The 17,891-nt window shown below is 36.5% G+C and overlaps 1 protein-coding gene across 1 annotated transcript in view; it reads right to left on the bottom strand.

The window, feature by feature from the left end:
• PLXDC2 (plexin domain containing 2) overlaps positions 1-17,891 on the bottom strand; it is a 273,509-nt gene that overhangs the window by 64,168 nt on the left and 191,450 nt on the right. Inside the window, exons 5-7 of the mRNA XM_040591928.1 lie at positions 12,386-12,508; positions 9,399-9,517; positions 301-400 (exon numbers count right to left, since the gene is read on the bottom strand). Of these exons, the coding sequence (XP_040447862.1) occupies positions 301-400; positions 9,399-9,517; positions 12,386-12,508 (342 nt within the window). The remainder of the gene's footprint in view (positions 1-300; positions 401-9,398; positions 9,518-12,385; positions 12,509-17,891) is intronic.

Genomic DNA, 17,891 nt, shown 5'->3' with positions numbered 1-17,891 from the left:
TCTTCCCTATTACGGATATGGAGACATATTCCAGATAAAGTATCTCATGGAATACCAAATTATGCTGGTTGACAGTTTACATTATTTGGCTGGCCATTTAGTTTTATTTACTTAATTTATCAGCTCAAAAGAACAATGACAGAGAAAGCCACATTGGGAATCATCAAGCAAATAAAATTACACTTGAATTAACAAGCTGGAATTAGTTAAGTGATTTGTGCAGCTAATCATCCTTGACGAAATCAGCTTATACTCATTTGTCAGCCTCCAAACCATTAGCACCACTACAATTCTACATACTGGGAATTTGCTGGATCCTGTGCACAACCACAAATGCATCTGAGAGTCCTACTTTCACTGGGTGGTTGGTTGAACTTATCTGTGAAACAGCAACAGGAATCTAGAAGACAAAACAGGAAGATATGCATGAAATATTGAAGTAAAAAAATCAGACTAAAAATAACAGCACTGCCAAAATTAACATTTAACCAGTGTAAATTAAAAGTCCTGAATAAATATTTTATAGAATATAGCATAAAGGACTAGAGGTTTATTGAAGATTGAAATTACTGTTTATAATTTTTATTTTATAACAGTTTGCATTGCTTCTTATATAACAACATTCACATCAACATTTAAGAGGTGGAACAATTGTTAATGATGAAAGAGAAAAGGATAGTATTTTTCAGTAATTTATTTCCCCCAGTTGAAGAAAAAGTGGGATAAAGTGCTAGTATCAGACAAGGAGGAGGAGGCAATACCTCTTGTCTACTATTGAACACACAAACTGTGGAAGTTCATCTTGGGATGAACATTTTAAAAGCTTATGGCTTAGTTAACTTGCACTGAAAACTTAAGAGCTATCTTCAGATAGCTCTGGTCCAACGATATTCATGTTTAATACATCTTGGAATAGCAGGGAAACTATCAATGCCATGGGAAATAAGAAAAATGCCAGATGGTCAATTGCTAATATCTAGAGGAAAAAATGAAAACGCTTAGACAGCCATAGACCAGTCCAGCTTTATACAATAGAGATGTTGATGTTGGGCAACATGGTTATATGAAAACAGATGTCAAGTTTGATTTCATTCTTTGGGCAAGATTGCAGCTTTGGCTGATACTTGTATAGATGAAATATCTTTAGAATTTTGGAAGCTGTTTGACTTAGTGACAAGCAGCATTTATACAATATTATATAGTTATATAGACTGACTGATCACAAATAGCAGCCATTACTAAAGAAGCAGCTCAGACTGACAGTGTATCTTTACAGCACATCTTGCTTCTCCAGACATCAGATCTAGTATTTATAAGTTTTTTCAAAGACTGGGAAGGAGACATAAATTTACTGCCCAGCAGTTCTGCAGATGATACTAGCAGAGTAAAAATAATAAAATGCCTGGATAAATTAGCAAAGTTAGACACTGCAAAAATTGCAAAGTTCTAACTCAGAGAAAAAAAAGATTGCAAGACAGAGGTTTGGGGACCATGTTCTAGAAAGCAGCAGTTCTGGAAGGAATCTCAGTATTGTAGTGGATGAACAACTCCAGCTGTCAGAAGAGACATCGCAGCAAGAAAACTTGTTTGATGTGACATTTGATTACAAAAACAGTGAAATACAGCCTAGGAGTGAGGTGGCCATTTTACTTGTACCTGCACGTTAGATCATTGCTGCAATGCTACACAGACTTTGGGAGGATCTATTTCTTAAGAAGATGCTGAAAACTAAAAAAGAACTAAGAGAAGAAAGATTAAGAGTGATAATAATACTTTAAAAACATTTTCTGCTCTCAAATGTCATTAACAGAAAAGTTAAAGAGCTCTATCTATTTGGCTTCTCAAAGGGAAAATGGAAAGCTGGCTAGATTACCATAAAAAAGTACTGACATGCGGAGAAATTACTCGGGGGCTAAAGAGTTTTTACATCTAGCAGAGAAGGATACAACCAGAAGCTGGAAGCTACAGACAGGTACTTTCAAAGTAGAATAAGTCACATGTTCTATGTTTTAATATTATTAACCACTGGGATAAACTACCAAGGGAAATTATGATTCTTTACCCATTGCTGCTTTCAGATCACAGTTGGATATCTTACTTTTCACAGCTGTCTTTCAGTTAACCAGAAATTACTAGGCTGAAGACAAATAAAACTGGATCAAGTGTAAGAAACTGAAACACAAGGTGCTAGCTCAGCTAATCCAATAATCTTCTCTAGCTTTACCTGCGTAAAACTACCAAAATTATACTGTTGGCCAGTGCTTTTGGCAGAAAAATGCCAAAGTAAAAAGCTGGTTACACATCCAGTGAATGAGGATTCAGTATTGTCCACATGTCAATTAATATCATGACTTCTGGTATTTGAGTTGAGCACCAGTCCATCACCTTGTTCCCGAAATATCATTTAGCTTTTTCCTCATTACAGTGGTAGCTATCTAGAAGAAGTTAAATTTGAGAATATTAACAGAAAAAGTGAGTTCTGGTGAATTAAACACTGTCATAAATTCCCATGTCTTTTACTTGATTTAGTGACTGGTTTAGTGGATTTATTTAGGGGTTTTTGCATACATGATCTGCTTTGGTACAACAAAGGGAATGATATCAAACCAAAATGAAAAATAGAAGTGGCTTGCAAATACTTCTAGTAATACTACAATCTAAATTTGGTTTATATCAGCTTAGCTCTGATGCAGTTATTTGAGATATGACATAAGAAGGCTGAAAGCCATTTTTTCCAAGTCTTCAAAATAAAACCCTCAGAGTTCAGAAATAAGTCTATAAACCTTCTCCAGCATGAAAGTATAAACAAAACAAGGGAATTATTCACAGTCTCAGAATACTGTAGAGAAAAGATTATATTAACTATCAAAGAAACTGTCTTAAAAGATTTTGAGAAGGATACCCTAGAGAAGCTATTGAAAATCAAATTAGAAAAAGCACTGATGAGAAGGACACAATGACTACTTCTACTCCAAATTAGAGAGGAAGCACACCAGATGAAGAAAGGAATCAGAGTTTTATGGATAAAAATGTAGCTGGAATTGGCATTATAAGTAGGTGTGTGACCAACAAAATATGCTGGCAAAATTGACAGCTCAAGGCAAAAACTGTCTGATACATGAAAATAATTATACTCATTTTCACATGTGAGTGCAAACCAGAAGTTGCACTCAGGACAGGAGTTTTTATTACTCCTTGAATAAGCCTCCTTATGTCTAGTGACAGAATCATAGAATCATTTAGGTTGGAAAAGGCCTTTGAGATCATCAAGTGCAACTGTTAACCCAGGACTGCCAAGTCCTATCACATGTTTTTTTTCTGCATTTGTAATTAACTGAAAAATTTGCATATTTCCCTCAAAAATTAAGATAAAAGCAAACTAATTTCTCTCTCCTCCTTTTTTTCTACCTCCTGTGTAATGTGGCTTGTGTGATGGGTTCTTGTAGTACAAATGCCACAAGTGGTTTGTTGTTTGGTTGGTTTTGTTTCTTTTTAAAATGGATTTATTTTCATTACAACTTGGTTCAGAGCTTGAAAGTCACTTTCATTTTTACTAGTTAATAAAAATGACGAATGGCTCAGTGATATGTGATACGAAAATAGGACACAGTATCCAAGTTGCACAGAAAATACAAAAAAAACCTAAACCACAAAACTTCAGGAGAAATTAGAAAATTTTGGAGTGGAAATATCTCAGTAGACTTTGCCAAAATCTCTGCAGGTGTCCCTGCTCCTGTGCTGGGCATTCTAGCTAAAGTGAAGAATTTGCGGGGTCATTTTCTAAAACAAATAAGGAAGTCGTAGTAGGGTCCAATCTAACAGCAGAAGCAGCCAAAATTGTGGAAATATTATTTAGCAACAAGTGTTTGTGTAAGGCGAAGAAAATATAAGTTAAGTTAGTATAGCCAGTTCTTCAGACTGAAGTACAGCCTGTGTCAAACAATTAGTCATACAGACAAAAATGCAGTCTAAGTAGAAGGGGATCCATGACCCAGGAAAACTCTTCTATTCTCTTGAAAAACTACAGTGTTGTTAAACCTGTATTTACAAAAACATATGTTTATTTTTAAAGCATGAAAAAGAAATAACTTTACAAAACAGAATATTGCAGTCAGTCAGTGATGAATGTACTGAGTGTCATTTTGTAGGTGAAATCTTTTGAATGAGATATCAAGATAAAACAGGCTTTTACCATATGATGTCCTATTAGGAAATATGCCGTTTTGACAGAAGGCTTGTAGTAAACAATAAAATAATTTATTGAAAATTACAGCCAAACATAGGTAGCAAGCAGATAGCTGGTGTTCTGAATTCCTCACCTGAATGACAAGATATGTCATGAGAGGTTGACATGTTAAACAGTTGAACAGTAAACTAGGAATGTGTAAGTCGTTGCTAATGGGCAGCAGGAGTTTTATGACATTACATTGAGAGGATGGATTTTAACTAGAATCATTGCACAGTGTGTGTTAGCTCTATCACAGACAATATGAACTCATGTTGTACAAGTCACCAGTTTATGAATAAGCTTCCCAAATGCACATTAGCGCAAGGGCCATTGACATCTATATTTTTGATTATACACTTCAACAAAGGGAGAAAGATATTTCAAACTAATGCTGACTTCTACTCATCATTGGGATCAATAATCTAGGCAGTATTTTCCATCAGAGTTCTCAAATTTTATTCAACTCTGAAGATATGTCAGAATCTTACCGTTCAAAAAAGAATAAAATAATGGCCTCTGACCTTACTCTGAAGGAGACCGTAAGCAGAGTGCAATTACTGCCCTACTTCAAAACTGAGTCAAATGTAAGAGCCAGAGTATGCAATAGTAATTAGGAACACAGTAGTAATTATATAGGTTTGTCATTGCCAGTTTCCTAAACAGTTATTAATTACTTTACAGGCCAAACTGCATGAAACTTAATCCGGAATTTTAAGTTGCATAAACAGATCACCTCATAAAATCAAAGATCATTTTTTCATGTTAATATTTTTGATAATAATAACAGAGCCAAAGAAATGCCAGACATGTATAGTGCAGGCAGAATATCCACGAAGACCACATATTTTTTTTTAAGTTTTCAGGAAACAATCACAAGGTTTGGAGTCTTGTTACTGAAAACAGAATATTATCCATCATGCGTAACAGGAGCATCAAATTTATCTAAGTGTTAGTACTTAATCAGTTCCATTCAATTCTGCTTCCTTTCACAGTAGAAAGAAATTCTACTTCAAGTCTCCTTTAGAATTATTTTCCGACTTCACATATTGGGCAATTTGAACAAGCATTTAAACTTTAATAATAATTTATAGATGACTCCATAAATAGAGAGTCATTACTATTTAAATGAACAAAGAAAGCCTTCAAGGCAAAGAAATTAAGAAAAATATCCTAAACCATTAACAAAGCCTTTGGTACTTTTGCCTAATTTTTCCTGTATTAATCATGGACAGAAAAAGCAGCTAAATGTTGCATTAAGGAACATTAGCTAGAAGCACTAATAGGAAAAGACTATCAGAATCTTAGAATAGTTTGGGTCAGAAGGGACCTTAAAGATCACCTGGTTCCAACCCCCCTGCCATGAGCAGGGACACCTTCCACTAGACCAGGTTGCTCAAAGCCCCACCTAGCCTGGCCTTGAACACTGCCAGGGATGGGGCATCCACAGCTTCTTTGGGCAACCCGTTCCCCCACCCTCACAGTAAAGAATTTCTTTCTCATATCTAATCTAAACCTACCCTCTTTCAGTGTAAAGCCATTCCCCCTTGTCCTATCACTACGTGCCCTTGTAAAATGTCCCTCTCTCCAGCTGTCTTCTGGGCCACTTTTAGGTACTGGAAGGCTGCTATAACAGTTATTTTGTTCAAAAAGAAGTAAAGCTTCTGAGAATTGAACTTCTGTGAAATTTAGAACATAAGAAATGAGTATTCAATAAGAATACATAAAAAAGTATGCCTCTGCAGAAAATTGTCTTTATTAGCATGTTCTGTTGGCTAGTTTGCATTGTATTGTATTTCATATGTAGCAGAGGTGCACCAGTAAAATTTTCCTGCCAGCTGACGTTTCCTGACATATTGACCATTTGCCAGAAAACTAACAGTTGATGTAAGCAAAGTGGTATTTAAAATAAAAGGTGTGTGCACTGCAAGCAAAGTAAATTGGTAAAAAGATAAATATTTGACTTGCTATGGGACTTCATTATATTTCAAATTGTTTTCACATTTTTAAAACTTGACTTTACAGCTCTTTCTCCTACCCATTAACCCTTCTGAAAGACATTTCACTACCCTGGTGACTCAGCTCCTTTTCTAAATCCTCCCCTGCCCCCCGCCCCCATCCCCACCCCAAATCTATTCCGGATTTTGGGTAACAATTGTGCATTTCAGATTGCTTCCTACTGGGCAAACAACAGGACACAGAAGACAGGGCAGAACAGCTCCTCTGATACTCTGCAAACCTCAGCCAAGATCCTGCCTTGGTAGTCAACACCAGATTTATGAGGTAGCAAACCTGATGTAGGAGCAAGGAAGGATATAAAAAAAGATAATCTCAAATGGTTTGAATAAATAAGAAATAAAAGGTAAAATTTACCTGAAGTGCTTTAGACATAAGAGTCCCTATTTGTACCTCCCTTAAATGTGTAACAGTTATTTTAAAAGTAGGTTCCTCACAACAAATGCCTGGTGTTGTCACTAGTACACAGCCCCTGTGGGACGCTTTATGAAGTTTCTGGCAACCTGTCTGCTGCATTTCTTACGTGGTGTTTCAACTTGGAAACTTTCAATGCCAATGAAATTAGGACCTCACAGATTTGCCATACATCACTGTCATTTTTGATGAACTGTGATGCTAAAATGAAATGACACCAAAAAGATGGTAGAAATCTTCTTGTGCAACTTTAACACATGCTAGTGAGCACTCACACAAGTAATCTTACTGGAGTTAATGGGGCTCCTGACAACATGACTCACCAGCAAGAGAAATGATTCCAGAAGGGAGGACTTCCTCAGAAAGCAATGGATTCAGCTCTGGAAAGTAAATAAATTCCTAGCCAGACTTATGAGCACTAGAGTCAACTTCAAATTTACAAGTGTCAGTTTTTCTTTTCAGACAACTTGTGTCAGATCAGTGATTGGAAGTTTTATTCAATTTTCCTCATTTAGGTGACAAGATAAGGTACTTTTAATGGAAATAAAGTTGTCAATAAAAAGCGTAGTCTTCTGGAAATCTCAGTCTCTAAATCCATTCCCCAAGTAATTCTCAATGGAATACACTAATCGTAACATTCTAAGATTTTATGAAAACCTTTTGTATGTAACATGTAAGCATGTTACTACTACAACTTTAAAAAGTCTTTTTCCTTAACTATGTGTTCTAAAGTGATGTTTGGTAATTCCGTTCAGGACAATAAGTCATGACAGGGCATTTCAAAGATTCTGCAGAGGAAAAAATGTAAATTATCCTGTTTGTAAATTCCAGTTCTTTCTGTCTCAGGATTAATGAAAAGAACATTAATAACTCCTCACCACAAAAGCACTGTGGTTCTGAAGGAAGCTTCTAGTAGTGCAGTGACAGCAAGTAGCCTACACCACTGTAGCAGAAAAATTGTTTATCCAGAGATTAAATTACATACTTGCATGCAATTCCAGGGAAACACATGTGATTGATGATGTGGTTCATTTCCTCCTGTCTCCCTAAATGAATAGAAGTTTTCCACTGCCCGGCACCGTGCATCATTGTTTACATTTATATAAAATGAACACAAGATACAATCAATTTAGAGCAACTTCTATCACCCATATTAGATTCATTCTGCACAGGGCTGGACAGTAACAAACAGGGCAGAGCGTCTCATAATCAAGAACAGCAGTGTCCTGAAAATGGCGCCATTTTAATGTCAGAGTGCATATATAGTTCTTGTCTTAAAATTACAAATTAAAATTAAACTTATCTTAAAATTACAAATCTAAGTAGTGTCCCTCTCCACTTTTCTGGGTCTTGAAAGCAGAAACTTTTCTGCAGTCTTTAAAAAGGTTTCAACAACAAGAGATAAAGCTTTGGTGCACACACAGGCTCTACTGTGCTAAGCAGAGTAAAGCTTTCACGAAGCTGGAGTTGAAATGCAAATACACTGCATTTCCATAGATGAAGTCTACTAGCCTGTACATAACGTTATGAAATAGCCTAAGCAGACTCTGCATCAGCATCAGCATGTCTTTTGTAAGACAAGGAAAGCCAGGTATGTGGGCATACGAGAAGTTTCTTGTGTCTACAAAACTAATCCAGTAAGGGTGTCCTGCAGCAATCCTGTTGGCTAAGTGCAGAGACACCTACCTTAGATGAAGATATGACTGCTTCTAGTAGAATAACCCAGATCCTCACTAGCTTTCTAATGAAGGAGAGTGGAGTACTATTACTTCTGCTTCATTCAGGAACATGGCTCTAACACAGGCATGGAAACCAAGCCTGGAGCTCATAACTGGTTTATAGCAGAGAGAGAAGAGAACCCATATTTTTGAAAGTCTGGACATTCAGTTGCATCACCGATTACATTTTTTAATATAAGGATGGTAACAGAGAGACTTACATCTTGAAGAGAAAGTCATACTTGGCATGCTAAACTGAGATTAAAATAATCCAAAAAAAGAAAGAAATCGGTCTTTGTCCCTAAAGATTTGAGCTTTTCTACCTTCTGATTCTCATTTGCATGAAATTCAACTGGAGGTATAGCCTCCAGGCTATAGCCTCCAGGACATTAACAAGAATAAAAGCAGATCACCTCAAGTAACAACTTAAATTCTGAAACACTCAGAGAATGCAGAAGAGTTCAACCAAGACAACAATGTATTGTTGCTATGAAGGCAAACCAAATGGCCTCAATCTAACCAGTGTCATCACCAAACAGATGGAAAACCTCACAGAGCTAGAGACACAAACCAGTTATTTCTTATTTGAAATATATGAACTTTGAAACATGTCAATTGCTAAGAAATGATAGCTGCAGGAGAAAGGTGACCTCAATACAAACCATTGATTCCAGAGTACTTTCAAAGACACCCAAATTAAGTGAACTAATTGAGCAAACTGGGCCCTACCTTTCAAAACCCAAGAGGAATTTACTAAACAATCAACTCTTACAATCACTCGAAAAAGGCCAGCTGAAATCCAGGAGTTGCACATTTGAGATGTGTTGATGGTTTTCAAGACCATCACATGAACATCACTTTTATATATATCACATTTTCAGCAAAATGGTGATCTTATAAGCAATATAATGATCTTATGTATCTGAACTTCCAAATACGCTCCCCACCCAAAAAAATGCAGGGAAATTCCTGGCAGGTATAAAGTAATTTTTCTACTTAAATGACAATTTTCAGACCCAACTTACTTCTTTGTAGCCGAAAATGATACGCCCATCACTGAGAAGGGTAGCCTGAAAAGTGAAACTGCCCAGGTTGTAATTATCCTGCAGATGTACATGGTCCCACTGGACAACTAGTGCTGTGCCTGTGAACCCCAGAGTGGGGGCAGAGAGGCAAAGGGAAGAAAAAAATGTGAGAAAAATATTAACTGACTGTAGGAAAAGTACTTAACTGCAGTTATGTGAAACAAGAACAGTGATTTGTCTCTTTCAGCAACTTTCAGCCCAACATCTTGAAATGCCAAATGTATTACAAACACAAGCTGCAACTGAAATCCTCTTAAAGGCAGACACCACAGTGCCACAAATAACTATCTCAACTACTCACAGAAAAGTCTGCTAAAGTAAGAGTGGCCAAGTAACTTGTTTGGAATTGCACAAGGAGTAAATAATCACTAAAGGGAGGATCCAACACTCAGAGTTCAGGTGTGCTGCCACAACCACTGCTCTGCAGAGGCTTTTTACACTATATATATATATGCCCTGATGACTTTGAAATGTGAAGTGCTAATAGCATTGCCTGTTTAGTAAAAGTTATTATTTGAAGAATTCAGATTCTTCCATTAACTTTGCATTAATATAAATAGCATTTTTTTTCTGCAAGGTGCAAGCCCTTGCTGAGGTTCTGCAAGTTGAAAAATATTAGGTGTTGGCAATAAATAAATGTAGTTTAAATTAAAACCACTAAGAATTTACAGATGGGGTAAATACTGAGTCAGGTGTGCAGGGATTTAGTTGCAAGTGGCTTGTTAATATTCATGGGAGTTCTCTGGCTGAATATCCACTTACCACACTGAAAATGTACCCCAAGCAACTTGCATACTCTGTGAGCATGTTTTACAGATGTTGAGGGTTATATTCAAGCAGCTTGGATAAAAGAAACTTATCACCAAAACCATGTTTATTGAAAATTACTTTTTTGTCTTTATATGCCTTCCTCAACATACTTCTCTTCGGCACTAATAGGAGTTATGTGCTTTGATTCACACCACTTTAATTTCATTTCTTCCTAGAATGCTCAAGGTAGGTCAGTATGCACCCAGCTCAATTTATTTTTCATATATCCTTGAAACATCTTTTATCTGTGCTGTAACTTTCATGAACACAACTTGGTAGGGGATGTCATGAAACTATAAGCACGCAAATTTTTGGTGCACTAAGTTCACCACATTATTGCCCCATGTGTCTTTCATAAGTATAGTACATGCTCATTAATTGTGTGCACAGTGCACACAGTGCATTTTTTCCTTCTGTGACCACATTCATTAGCTTTTCTGAGTATTTTATTGTATTAAATTTCATTTTAAAGGAATTAAAGGGACTTCTAAAAATTATTGGAGCAAAAATAGCCAGAGATTCTAGTCAGTCTTTGAGTACCTCAGATCTATGTGCATCTCAGAATCCCAAGCTTAAGTGGAAGTCAGGTGCCTCCAAAACAGTCTTCTCGTTGCCAGGGCCTTTACGTAGATCCATGTGTACTTAAGTTCCTTGTAGTTAGCTGCATGAGTGAGACTTCACGAGTCACCACAATGTGCTCACCCTGCTCTAAAGTGGCAAACTTACCCACAGGGATAAAACATGGATGAATAAGAAATAAGGAGCTGAAGATAAAATTGGCTCAGTTCCTTTTTATTTGGGGTAAGATAGCAAATTCTTTGTCCTAAAGGACATGGGGCCCAAAAGATCATCATGCCTTACACATAAAGAGGGATCCAAAATTTCATAGTACTCAACCTTGTCATGAAAACCATATGCTACGGCCTGATACACCTGATATGAAGACTGAAAGTAAGGAATGCAATGAGAATTAGCAATGTCTTCCCCTGAATCCTCAGATTGTTTCAGTAAAGATGGCAAAACTCATGCCATAATGTCAGATAATTTGCAAAATGAAAATAATATTTTTTCCTGTTTTAAAATTCTCCATGCAGGGAGTAAGATTTTCTCATGCAAGCCTATTTTATTGGCTTTTTAACAAATGCGAGCAATGACTAGATTGAAAGGAAAGGTTATGACTAGGTGCAAAGGTTATAGGATACATTTTGGTTGCTGATCTAAAAAATAAAAATTAATGCACCTGGTTGGAAATGTGACATATTTTTGAACATGTTCATAATTTGTGCTTAAACTCACTATGAATAAACACACATAGAACAGCACAGCCTTATCCAGGAAGAATGAAAACAACCATAGATCTTATGATATTAAGTCATGATACTAAACTCTAAGTTCTAAATTCAGAACAGATAGTCACTGCCATTGTATTTGATCACTAAAGGCCCTAGGTAAGGCACCAGATGCCTTTTAATCACATAGGTTACATTTTCAAAATACTGATTACAGCTGACTTCATGAGACAAATATCCACAGATTCAAGGCCTTTGAAATATCTCTGAGAGCTTCAAGTATAACACTACAGTTTGCCTTTTACCCTTTCAGTCTTTTGTAAAAGGAACTGTTGAGAATTCATGGTGTAGGTGAATGTATTTGATTCCAATCGTGGGACTCCATGCACACTTAGTCATCGACAGGTCTATTAACCTTATACCTGCCCTGCTTCTGTGTATTCCTGCTATTGCATCCCACAAACACTATTTTCAATTTAGCTAGTGGGTGGTTGGTATTTACTACATGTATTTTGAAGTAACAAGAACTTGCACTTTTATACAAGGCAGATTTTTCCTTTTAAAAGTGATAAAATACATGATCAGTTTATGTACTTCAACATCCAGAATATATCTGTCCAATTAGGAAAAAGCATTCATGACTCTTTAACTGTGTACTAAGTTAAGAACCGTTTATGGATATCTAGCCACATGCTTTATACAGCCTGTGAGTTAAAAAAAGATAACAAAAAAAAATTTTAAAAAAATCTTCATTCTTCCTTAAAAAATAGGAAAATATGAAGAGTGAAGGGACACAGACACGTTAATTTATGAAGGACTACTACATACCATTATCAAAGTATCTGACTGTTGAATTTCTTGACACACTGGGGTCAAAATTTGCCATTAAGGGTGCAATATATTGTGTAGCTGTTAGCATTCGATGCACAACTTCTCCAGTATATATGAAACCTACAATAAAATAAAAAAAAATAAAAAAAGTCCATTTTAGTAACTTCTGAAAAGATTTAATAGAATGGCAGGTTGAACTAGGCATTGCCAGAGCATTATAGGGTCATATGAGAGAAATTAATCCCACCACAAATTTTATAATAAATTAAGTAAAAGCTAAAATTTCAGGAAAAAGTCCATGATGGCTGCCAGAATAACAAAATCCAAGATAAACAATGGAACAATTAGTTCAAGCAGCAAGTTTTTATACAGAAATAAAACCAGAGCAAACTCAAGGAAGAATAACTCCACTTACGGACAAAACGCAGCTATGTAGCATTACCAAAATAAGCCATTTACCACCATGCATATTCTATAGTGCTTTCTATTCCTTCCAAAACCCAGCAATATGCTTTGCTTTTGCAAGTTGTTACCTCTCCAAAAATTAGACTAATCCTTTTTCATATTTTTAGAGACACAGAGTAAGAGACTTTCAGACAAGAAGAGGTGACAATCTTTTTAAAAAAAAAAAAAAAAAAGTTACATGCAGAGCGGAGCAGATACAATTATGAAAAAATCCTAAGCCACGCAGCATTTCTGCTACATTCTCTGCAGTGTCAGGTCTCACTAGTTTATCGTATTCAGGCATAAATCCACAATACTCCTCAGATCAATAGCGGGCTTCTTCAATCAGAAATGCTCACCCAAAACCTCTTACTGGTTTGGAACTGGAGTTCTTCCTTCAAGGAAGAACAGACATCTACAGTGAATACAGTAATGTTGCAGTTTTCTTCGAAGCAATACTTTGTGTATTTTAATAGCAGGAAGCCCTATAATTTTAAAGAATAAATGGTCGACAAATAAACCTTTATTTTTTAGGTTTGCCAACTCCACTTCAACTGATAATGGGACTAAGTTCTTTAGATGCCCCAACCTGAAGATCAACTTAAAAACTCCCATCGCCCCAGAGAGAATCTTTTGTTAATTTTTATTTTAGCCTTTGCCTTGCTAGTCAAAAATGACAAAGTTGATTTGAACTATAGGTAGATCTTCAAAACTGAGGCATGCATATAACCTTTCCTCTTAAAGTGTTTACCAGATGGTGTCTTATGCTGAAGTGTTTGCTTTTTCTCCTTTCGTTGATTTAATGAAGTATATTCCAACAGCAAACACGCCAATAACAAGAGTATTAGAGCTGGCTGAAAATTTTCTAACAGGAAAAATACTATTTGGAAGATTTCTCACAGAGTTTCAGTTCCTTACTGGCAAATGATAGTATCCACTGCAACAGTATTGATGCTTGTTTGTGTTTTCTTTTCCTTCAGTCATATTGAGGCTTTCTTCCTCCACAACCACTTTTACTGTCAAGCCCACAAGGTCATTTCTTTTCACACTTAACATCACCGCAATACAACACATGATGAAGAAGCTTATAAGTCTATCCCTAAAACACAACTGTGAAATTCTAGAACGGAAGACAAAGTTGAACTGGAATTACCCTTAAGGTAGAAACACCATTTTCCAGCCAACTCCAGCTAATACATGATACTAAAAAACTATTAGTGTGCAACCACACTTTCTTAACAACAGTATCTCCACCCTAACCAATGTGAGCTGAGAAAGGTTTGTTAAAAGGCTTGTTTGATATGATATAGGAAATCTCCAAAAGCAAGAAAAAATAACAACTTTCTGAAGCATTTTAGTCATATTTCTACTCCTGTCCACTCCTGAAACATGTTGGTAAATACTTGCTAACTGTTCATGGAACTAGTTCTACAAGTCATAAGATGCTATAAACAAACAAACAAAAAAGGTGGTTCTTTGGAAATGTTTTCTAGCATGGCTAAAAGCAATTAAGACCAAGTACAATCAAGTCAACTCAAGTGGAGGTGATAAGAGACCTCAGCCAGGTGTGGAGAAAATACAACAAAAGATTCAGTTGGAAACACTTGGCATTGACAAAAGGGTGAGCTAGAAACCTAGCTGCTTTTGCTTCATTTAAAACACACCTATGTATTCAAATGATACAGTATTTTAATATCTGGACATCTCCAACTACTAAATTAATTCCTAGGACTAAACTACAACTGTCTTGTTTTTCTGAGGGGGAGAGATTCTTTCAGTTAATATCGAAATACCTTTGCTAATTGATAGGGAGAGAGAAACACCAATTAAAAAAAATGTGCCCACACAAATTTACAAGTCATGTATAAACCTGAACTTTCAGAATATACAACGGTGGCTGTAATTCTACTCTGTTAGTCATCATTTTAGGATAGCAAACAATTCTGCCAAAGCATAGTCCTTGAAATGCATTTTCATTATTTCTTATTTATTGCTGTCTGCTTCTAAAATATCGTCTTCAAAAGTATTCTCTTTTGCTTATTTACACATTTTAAATATGTATAATTTCATAGAATATTTGTGCTGATTATTATCCCTGTGGCCACTTGCACACATATTTTAAAACAATCTTGGGTAGGTCTGTAAACTTGAAAACATTCCTCAAAAATATCTTTAAGATAATACAAGCAAAACCTTTGAATCCATGTTCATATATTACAATTAGCCTTAATACTTCAGTACTTCTTCATCCTTTGCACAACGGTCCTATCCTTACACAGTTTCCCTTTCATGCTTTCATCCCATTTACAGTATAAATGTCACCATTATAACTAATAATGAGGCAGATACAATAGGAGAAGAAAGGACTTAATTGTGCCGGAACACATAACTGAGTAAACCAGCCCAGGTAATTAGTATCCACGGAGCGTATTTCCAAGTGTTTGCCGGATGCAGCTTTACTTTAGACAAAAATGGAAAGCAGGAGGTGGATGATAGCTGGGAAGCAGGCAGGCCTTGCATGAAGATCATTCTAATGAGAACTCCAGTCATGCTTTGGAACAACTTGAAAAGAAACACAAAGTCATTTCAAATCATCCCAGAGATTCAAAAGCTGAAGCCACCGTTGAGCATGGGCATTTTATCATTTCCACTACAACTTAAAAAAAGCAGCAAACGTAAAATTAACTTATTTCTGAATGGAATTCTGCAGAAAATTGGCTTATACTATCTGTGACCTAATTTTCTGACAGTGGTAAATGCTCATGGTTGATTCTTTTAGTCAAGGAAGAATTTTTCAGACCTGCAATTTCCTGAACCACTTAATCTCTCCTTTGTGGGAGGGGTTGGTAGAGCTCTTCTTTACTATACCTGGAAGCACAATATGCTCCTAAATACTGGAAATAAGACATACAAAATGCTGAGCACTCTTTCCTGTAAGTTTTATGTGTATATATAAAGTTAACTAAAACTAAGGCTGATCTAATGTTAAAGCCACTTATAAATCAAGGAGGGTATACTCTTAGCCCTCATAGTGTACAAATGCACACTCACACAGAGGAGAAAACCATATATAAACCATGTATATATACACACATATATGTGTAAACATATAAAAAAAATCTTAAATATGAAAGCACATATCCACTTGTTCTGAAGAATTTGAACGCTTGATTGAATGGTGGGTAAGTTCCGTCAAAGCTCCATGAATCAAGTCTAGTTATCAGGTGTTTTTGCCACCATGGTACGAGTTGGCTCACGTACCTTTTGTACAGCAGCATTCCTGTTTCAGGTACAGACATCAATATTATTTTTATGATCTAAAAGCCTCATGTGTTTTAAAGGTAACTTAACTGCTCCCCTTCCACATTAGTTAACATTATCTGAAGCGTGTCAGGGAGTCCCCAGAGAAGGCTTTTTCTGCTATACAACGTGCCTGAAGGTGTTGACTCAGGGAAGCAAAATATGCATGACATACATTTTTCTTGAGATAGCTTACTTAATTCCAGATCAGAGAAGTGAAAAGATGATACTTGGAATTTAAGACCAAAAGAAAAAGCATGCATTGAAAAAACTCCAAACCAACAGAGTGCTACAAGAACCTGGAGCTCAAAACAACAAACAAATCTAACCATCTCATAGAAAATACTAAATGTAGAAAGAAATAAGACTTGGGGGAAAAAAATTGTTCATTTTCTTATCAGGCAGCTAATGTTAAGTAAAACCATATGTTAAAACCCTTAGTAATACAACAAGCTGCAGTTATTTAGCTGAAAAGGAACTGCCTGCCAGGAGCAGCTGAACAATGAAAGGTTTTGCATGAGAGAGATTGTCACTGGGCAAAGGCAGAGCTGCCATTTGAGCGCACAGTTCAGTGTGGGTTTACTCGAGTGCCTTTGCAGCATATAAACTAGAGGGGAAATAGCAGAGCAGCTTCCGAAAACCAGAAGAAAGTGGTTTTCCTAAGAGGATAGGCTCCAACCCAGGTCACCCAAGGGAAAGCCTTGATTTCAGCTTGTATATTCACGTATGCAACAAGCTTTGCAGGGATGTAACAACACACTCACGCACGCCCTGAAGTGTCTTGTGGCATAGCAGAATCATCCTTTCATTTCTCCCTGTTCATTTTCTCACTTAAGCAGGGCGAGAGTACATGACTTCTGCTGTTCATTTTCCTCCAGAACACTGAAAACACTTTGTGCAGCCGAGAGAGAAAACAGTAGAGGAACTGGCAGGAGCTTCCTGACTCTTTGACTGCTTCTTTTTTGGTGTCAGCATAATCAAAGCATCTGAGAGGATCTGCCCGGGGGCATTTTGTGGTATCTCATATGACCTCAAAGCTAACCCAACACATAGCAGTGCTTCTACTGTCCTTACCATCTCAGACCCAGTGCACTGCCCATTTTTGTTAGAAACCAGAATCAGCACAAGTACAGTACTGTACATAAGATTTACCACAATTTTCACAACTTCACCCCCAACCTAGCAATTATATATTGTTGAAAGACTAACATAAAATGGGATGTTATCTATCTCATCTGAGGATCTACTTCCCTAACCCTAATGAAGAACACAGTAGGAGAGAAACAATAAGAGACTCTACCTTGGACTTGTTTAAAAAATGGCCCATAACCAGCTGTGGGGCTAAAGAAGTGTTTAATACCTGGGTTCTGTCAAGCAGAGTTGGCCATCATCAACCAAGACAAAAACATAAGCTGCTTGCAACTTAATGGGGGGTAAAGAAACCTCAAACCCTAAAATTTATTCATATGCTATCTTGATGTCTCCAGTTGCCAGAGATACTGTCTTGCCAAAGAAAAGATTTGGAAAGTGGATCAAAAACTCTTCTTCTGAGTTCTCCAATTTGCTGACATTGGTGATGCAAAAAGATGCATTCATTCCTCTTGTTAAATTACTAGTTAACAGAACAGTAGGAAAAATAGACCAGAGATAGGGACTGAGAAGCAGGACATGACAGTTTATATAAATATCCTGTAGACTGAGGTTCTAGCAGTAATTTCAAAATTTAAAACGGTTCTTAGACTTAGCACATTCTGAGCCA

Source organism: Falco naumanni, chromosome 4 (assembly GCF_017639655.2).
Source record: "Falco naumanni isolate bFalNau1 chromosome 4, bFalNau1.pat, whole genome shotgun sequence".
NCBI lineage: Eukaryota > Metazoa > Chordata > Aves > Falconiformes > Falconidae > Falco > Falco naumanni.
This window is presented reverse-complemented; position numbering and strand designations above follow the sequence as displayed.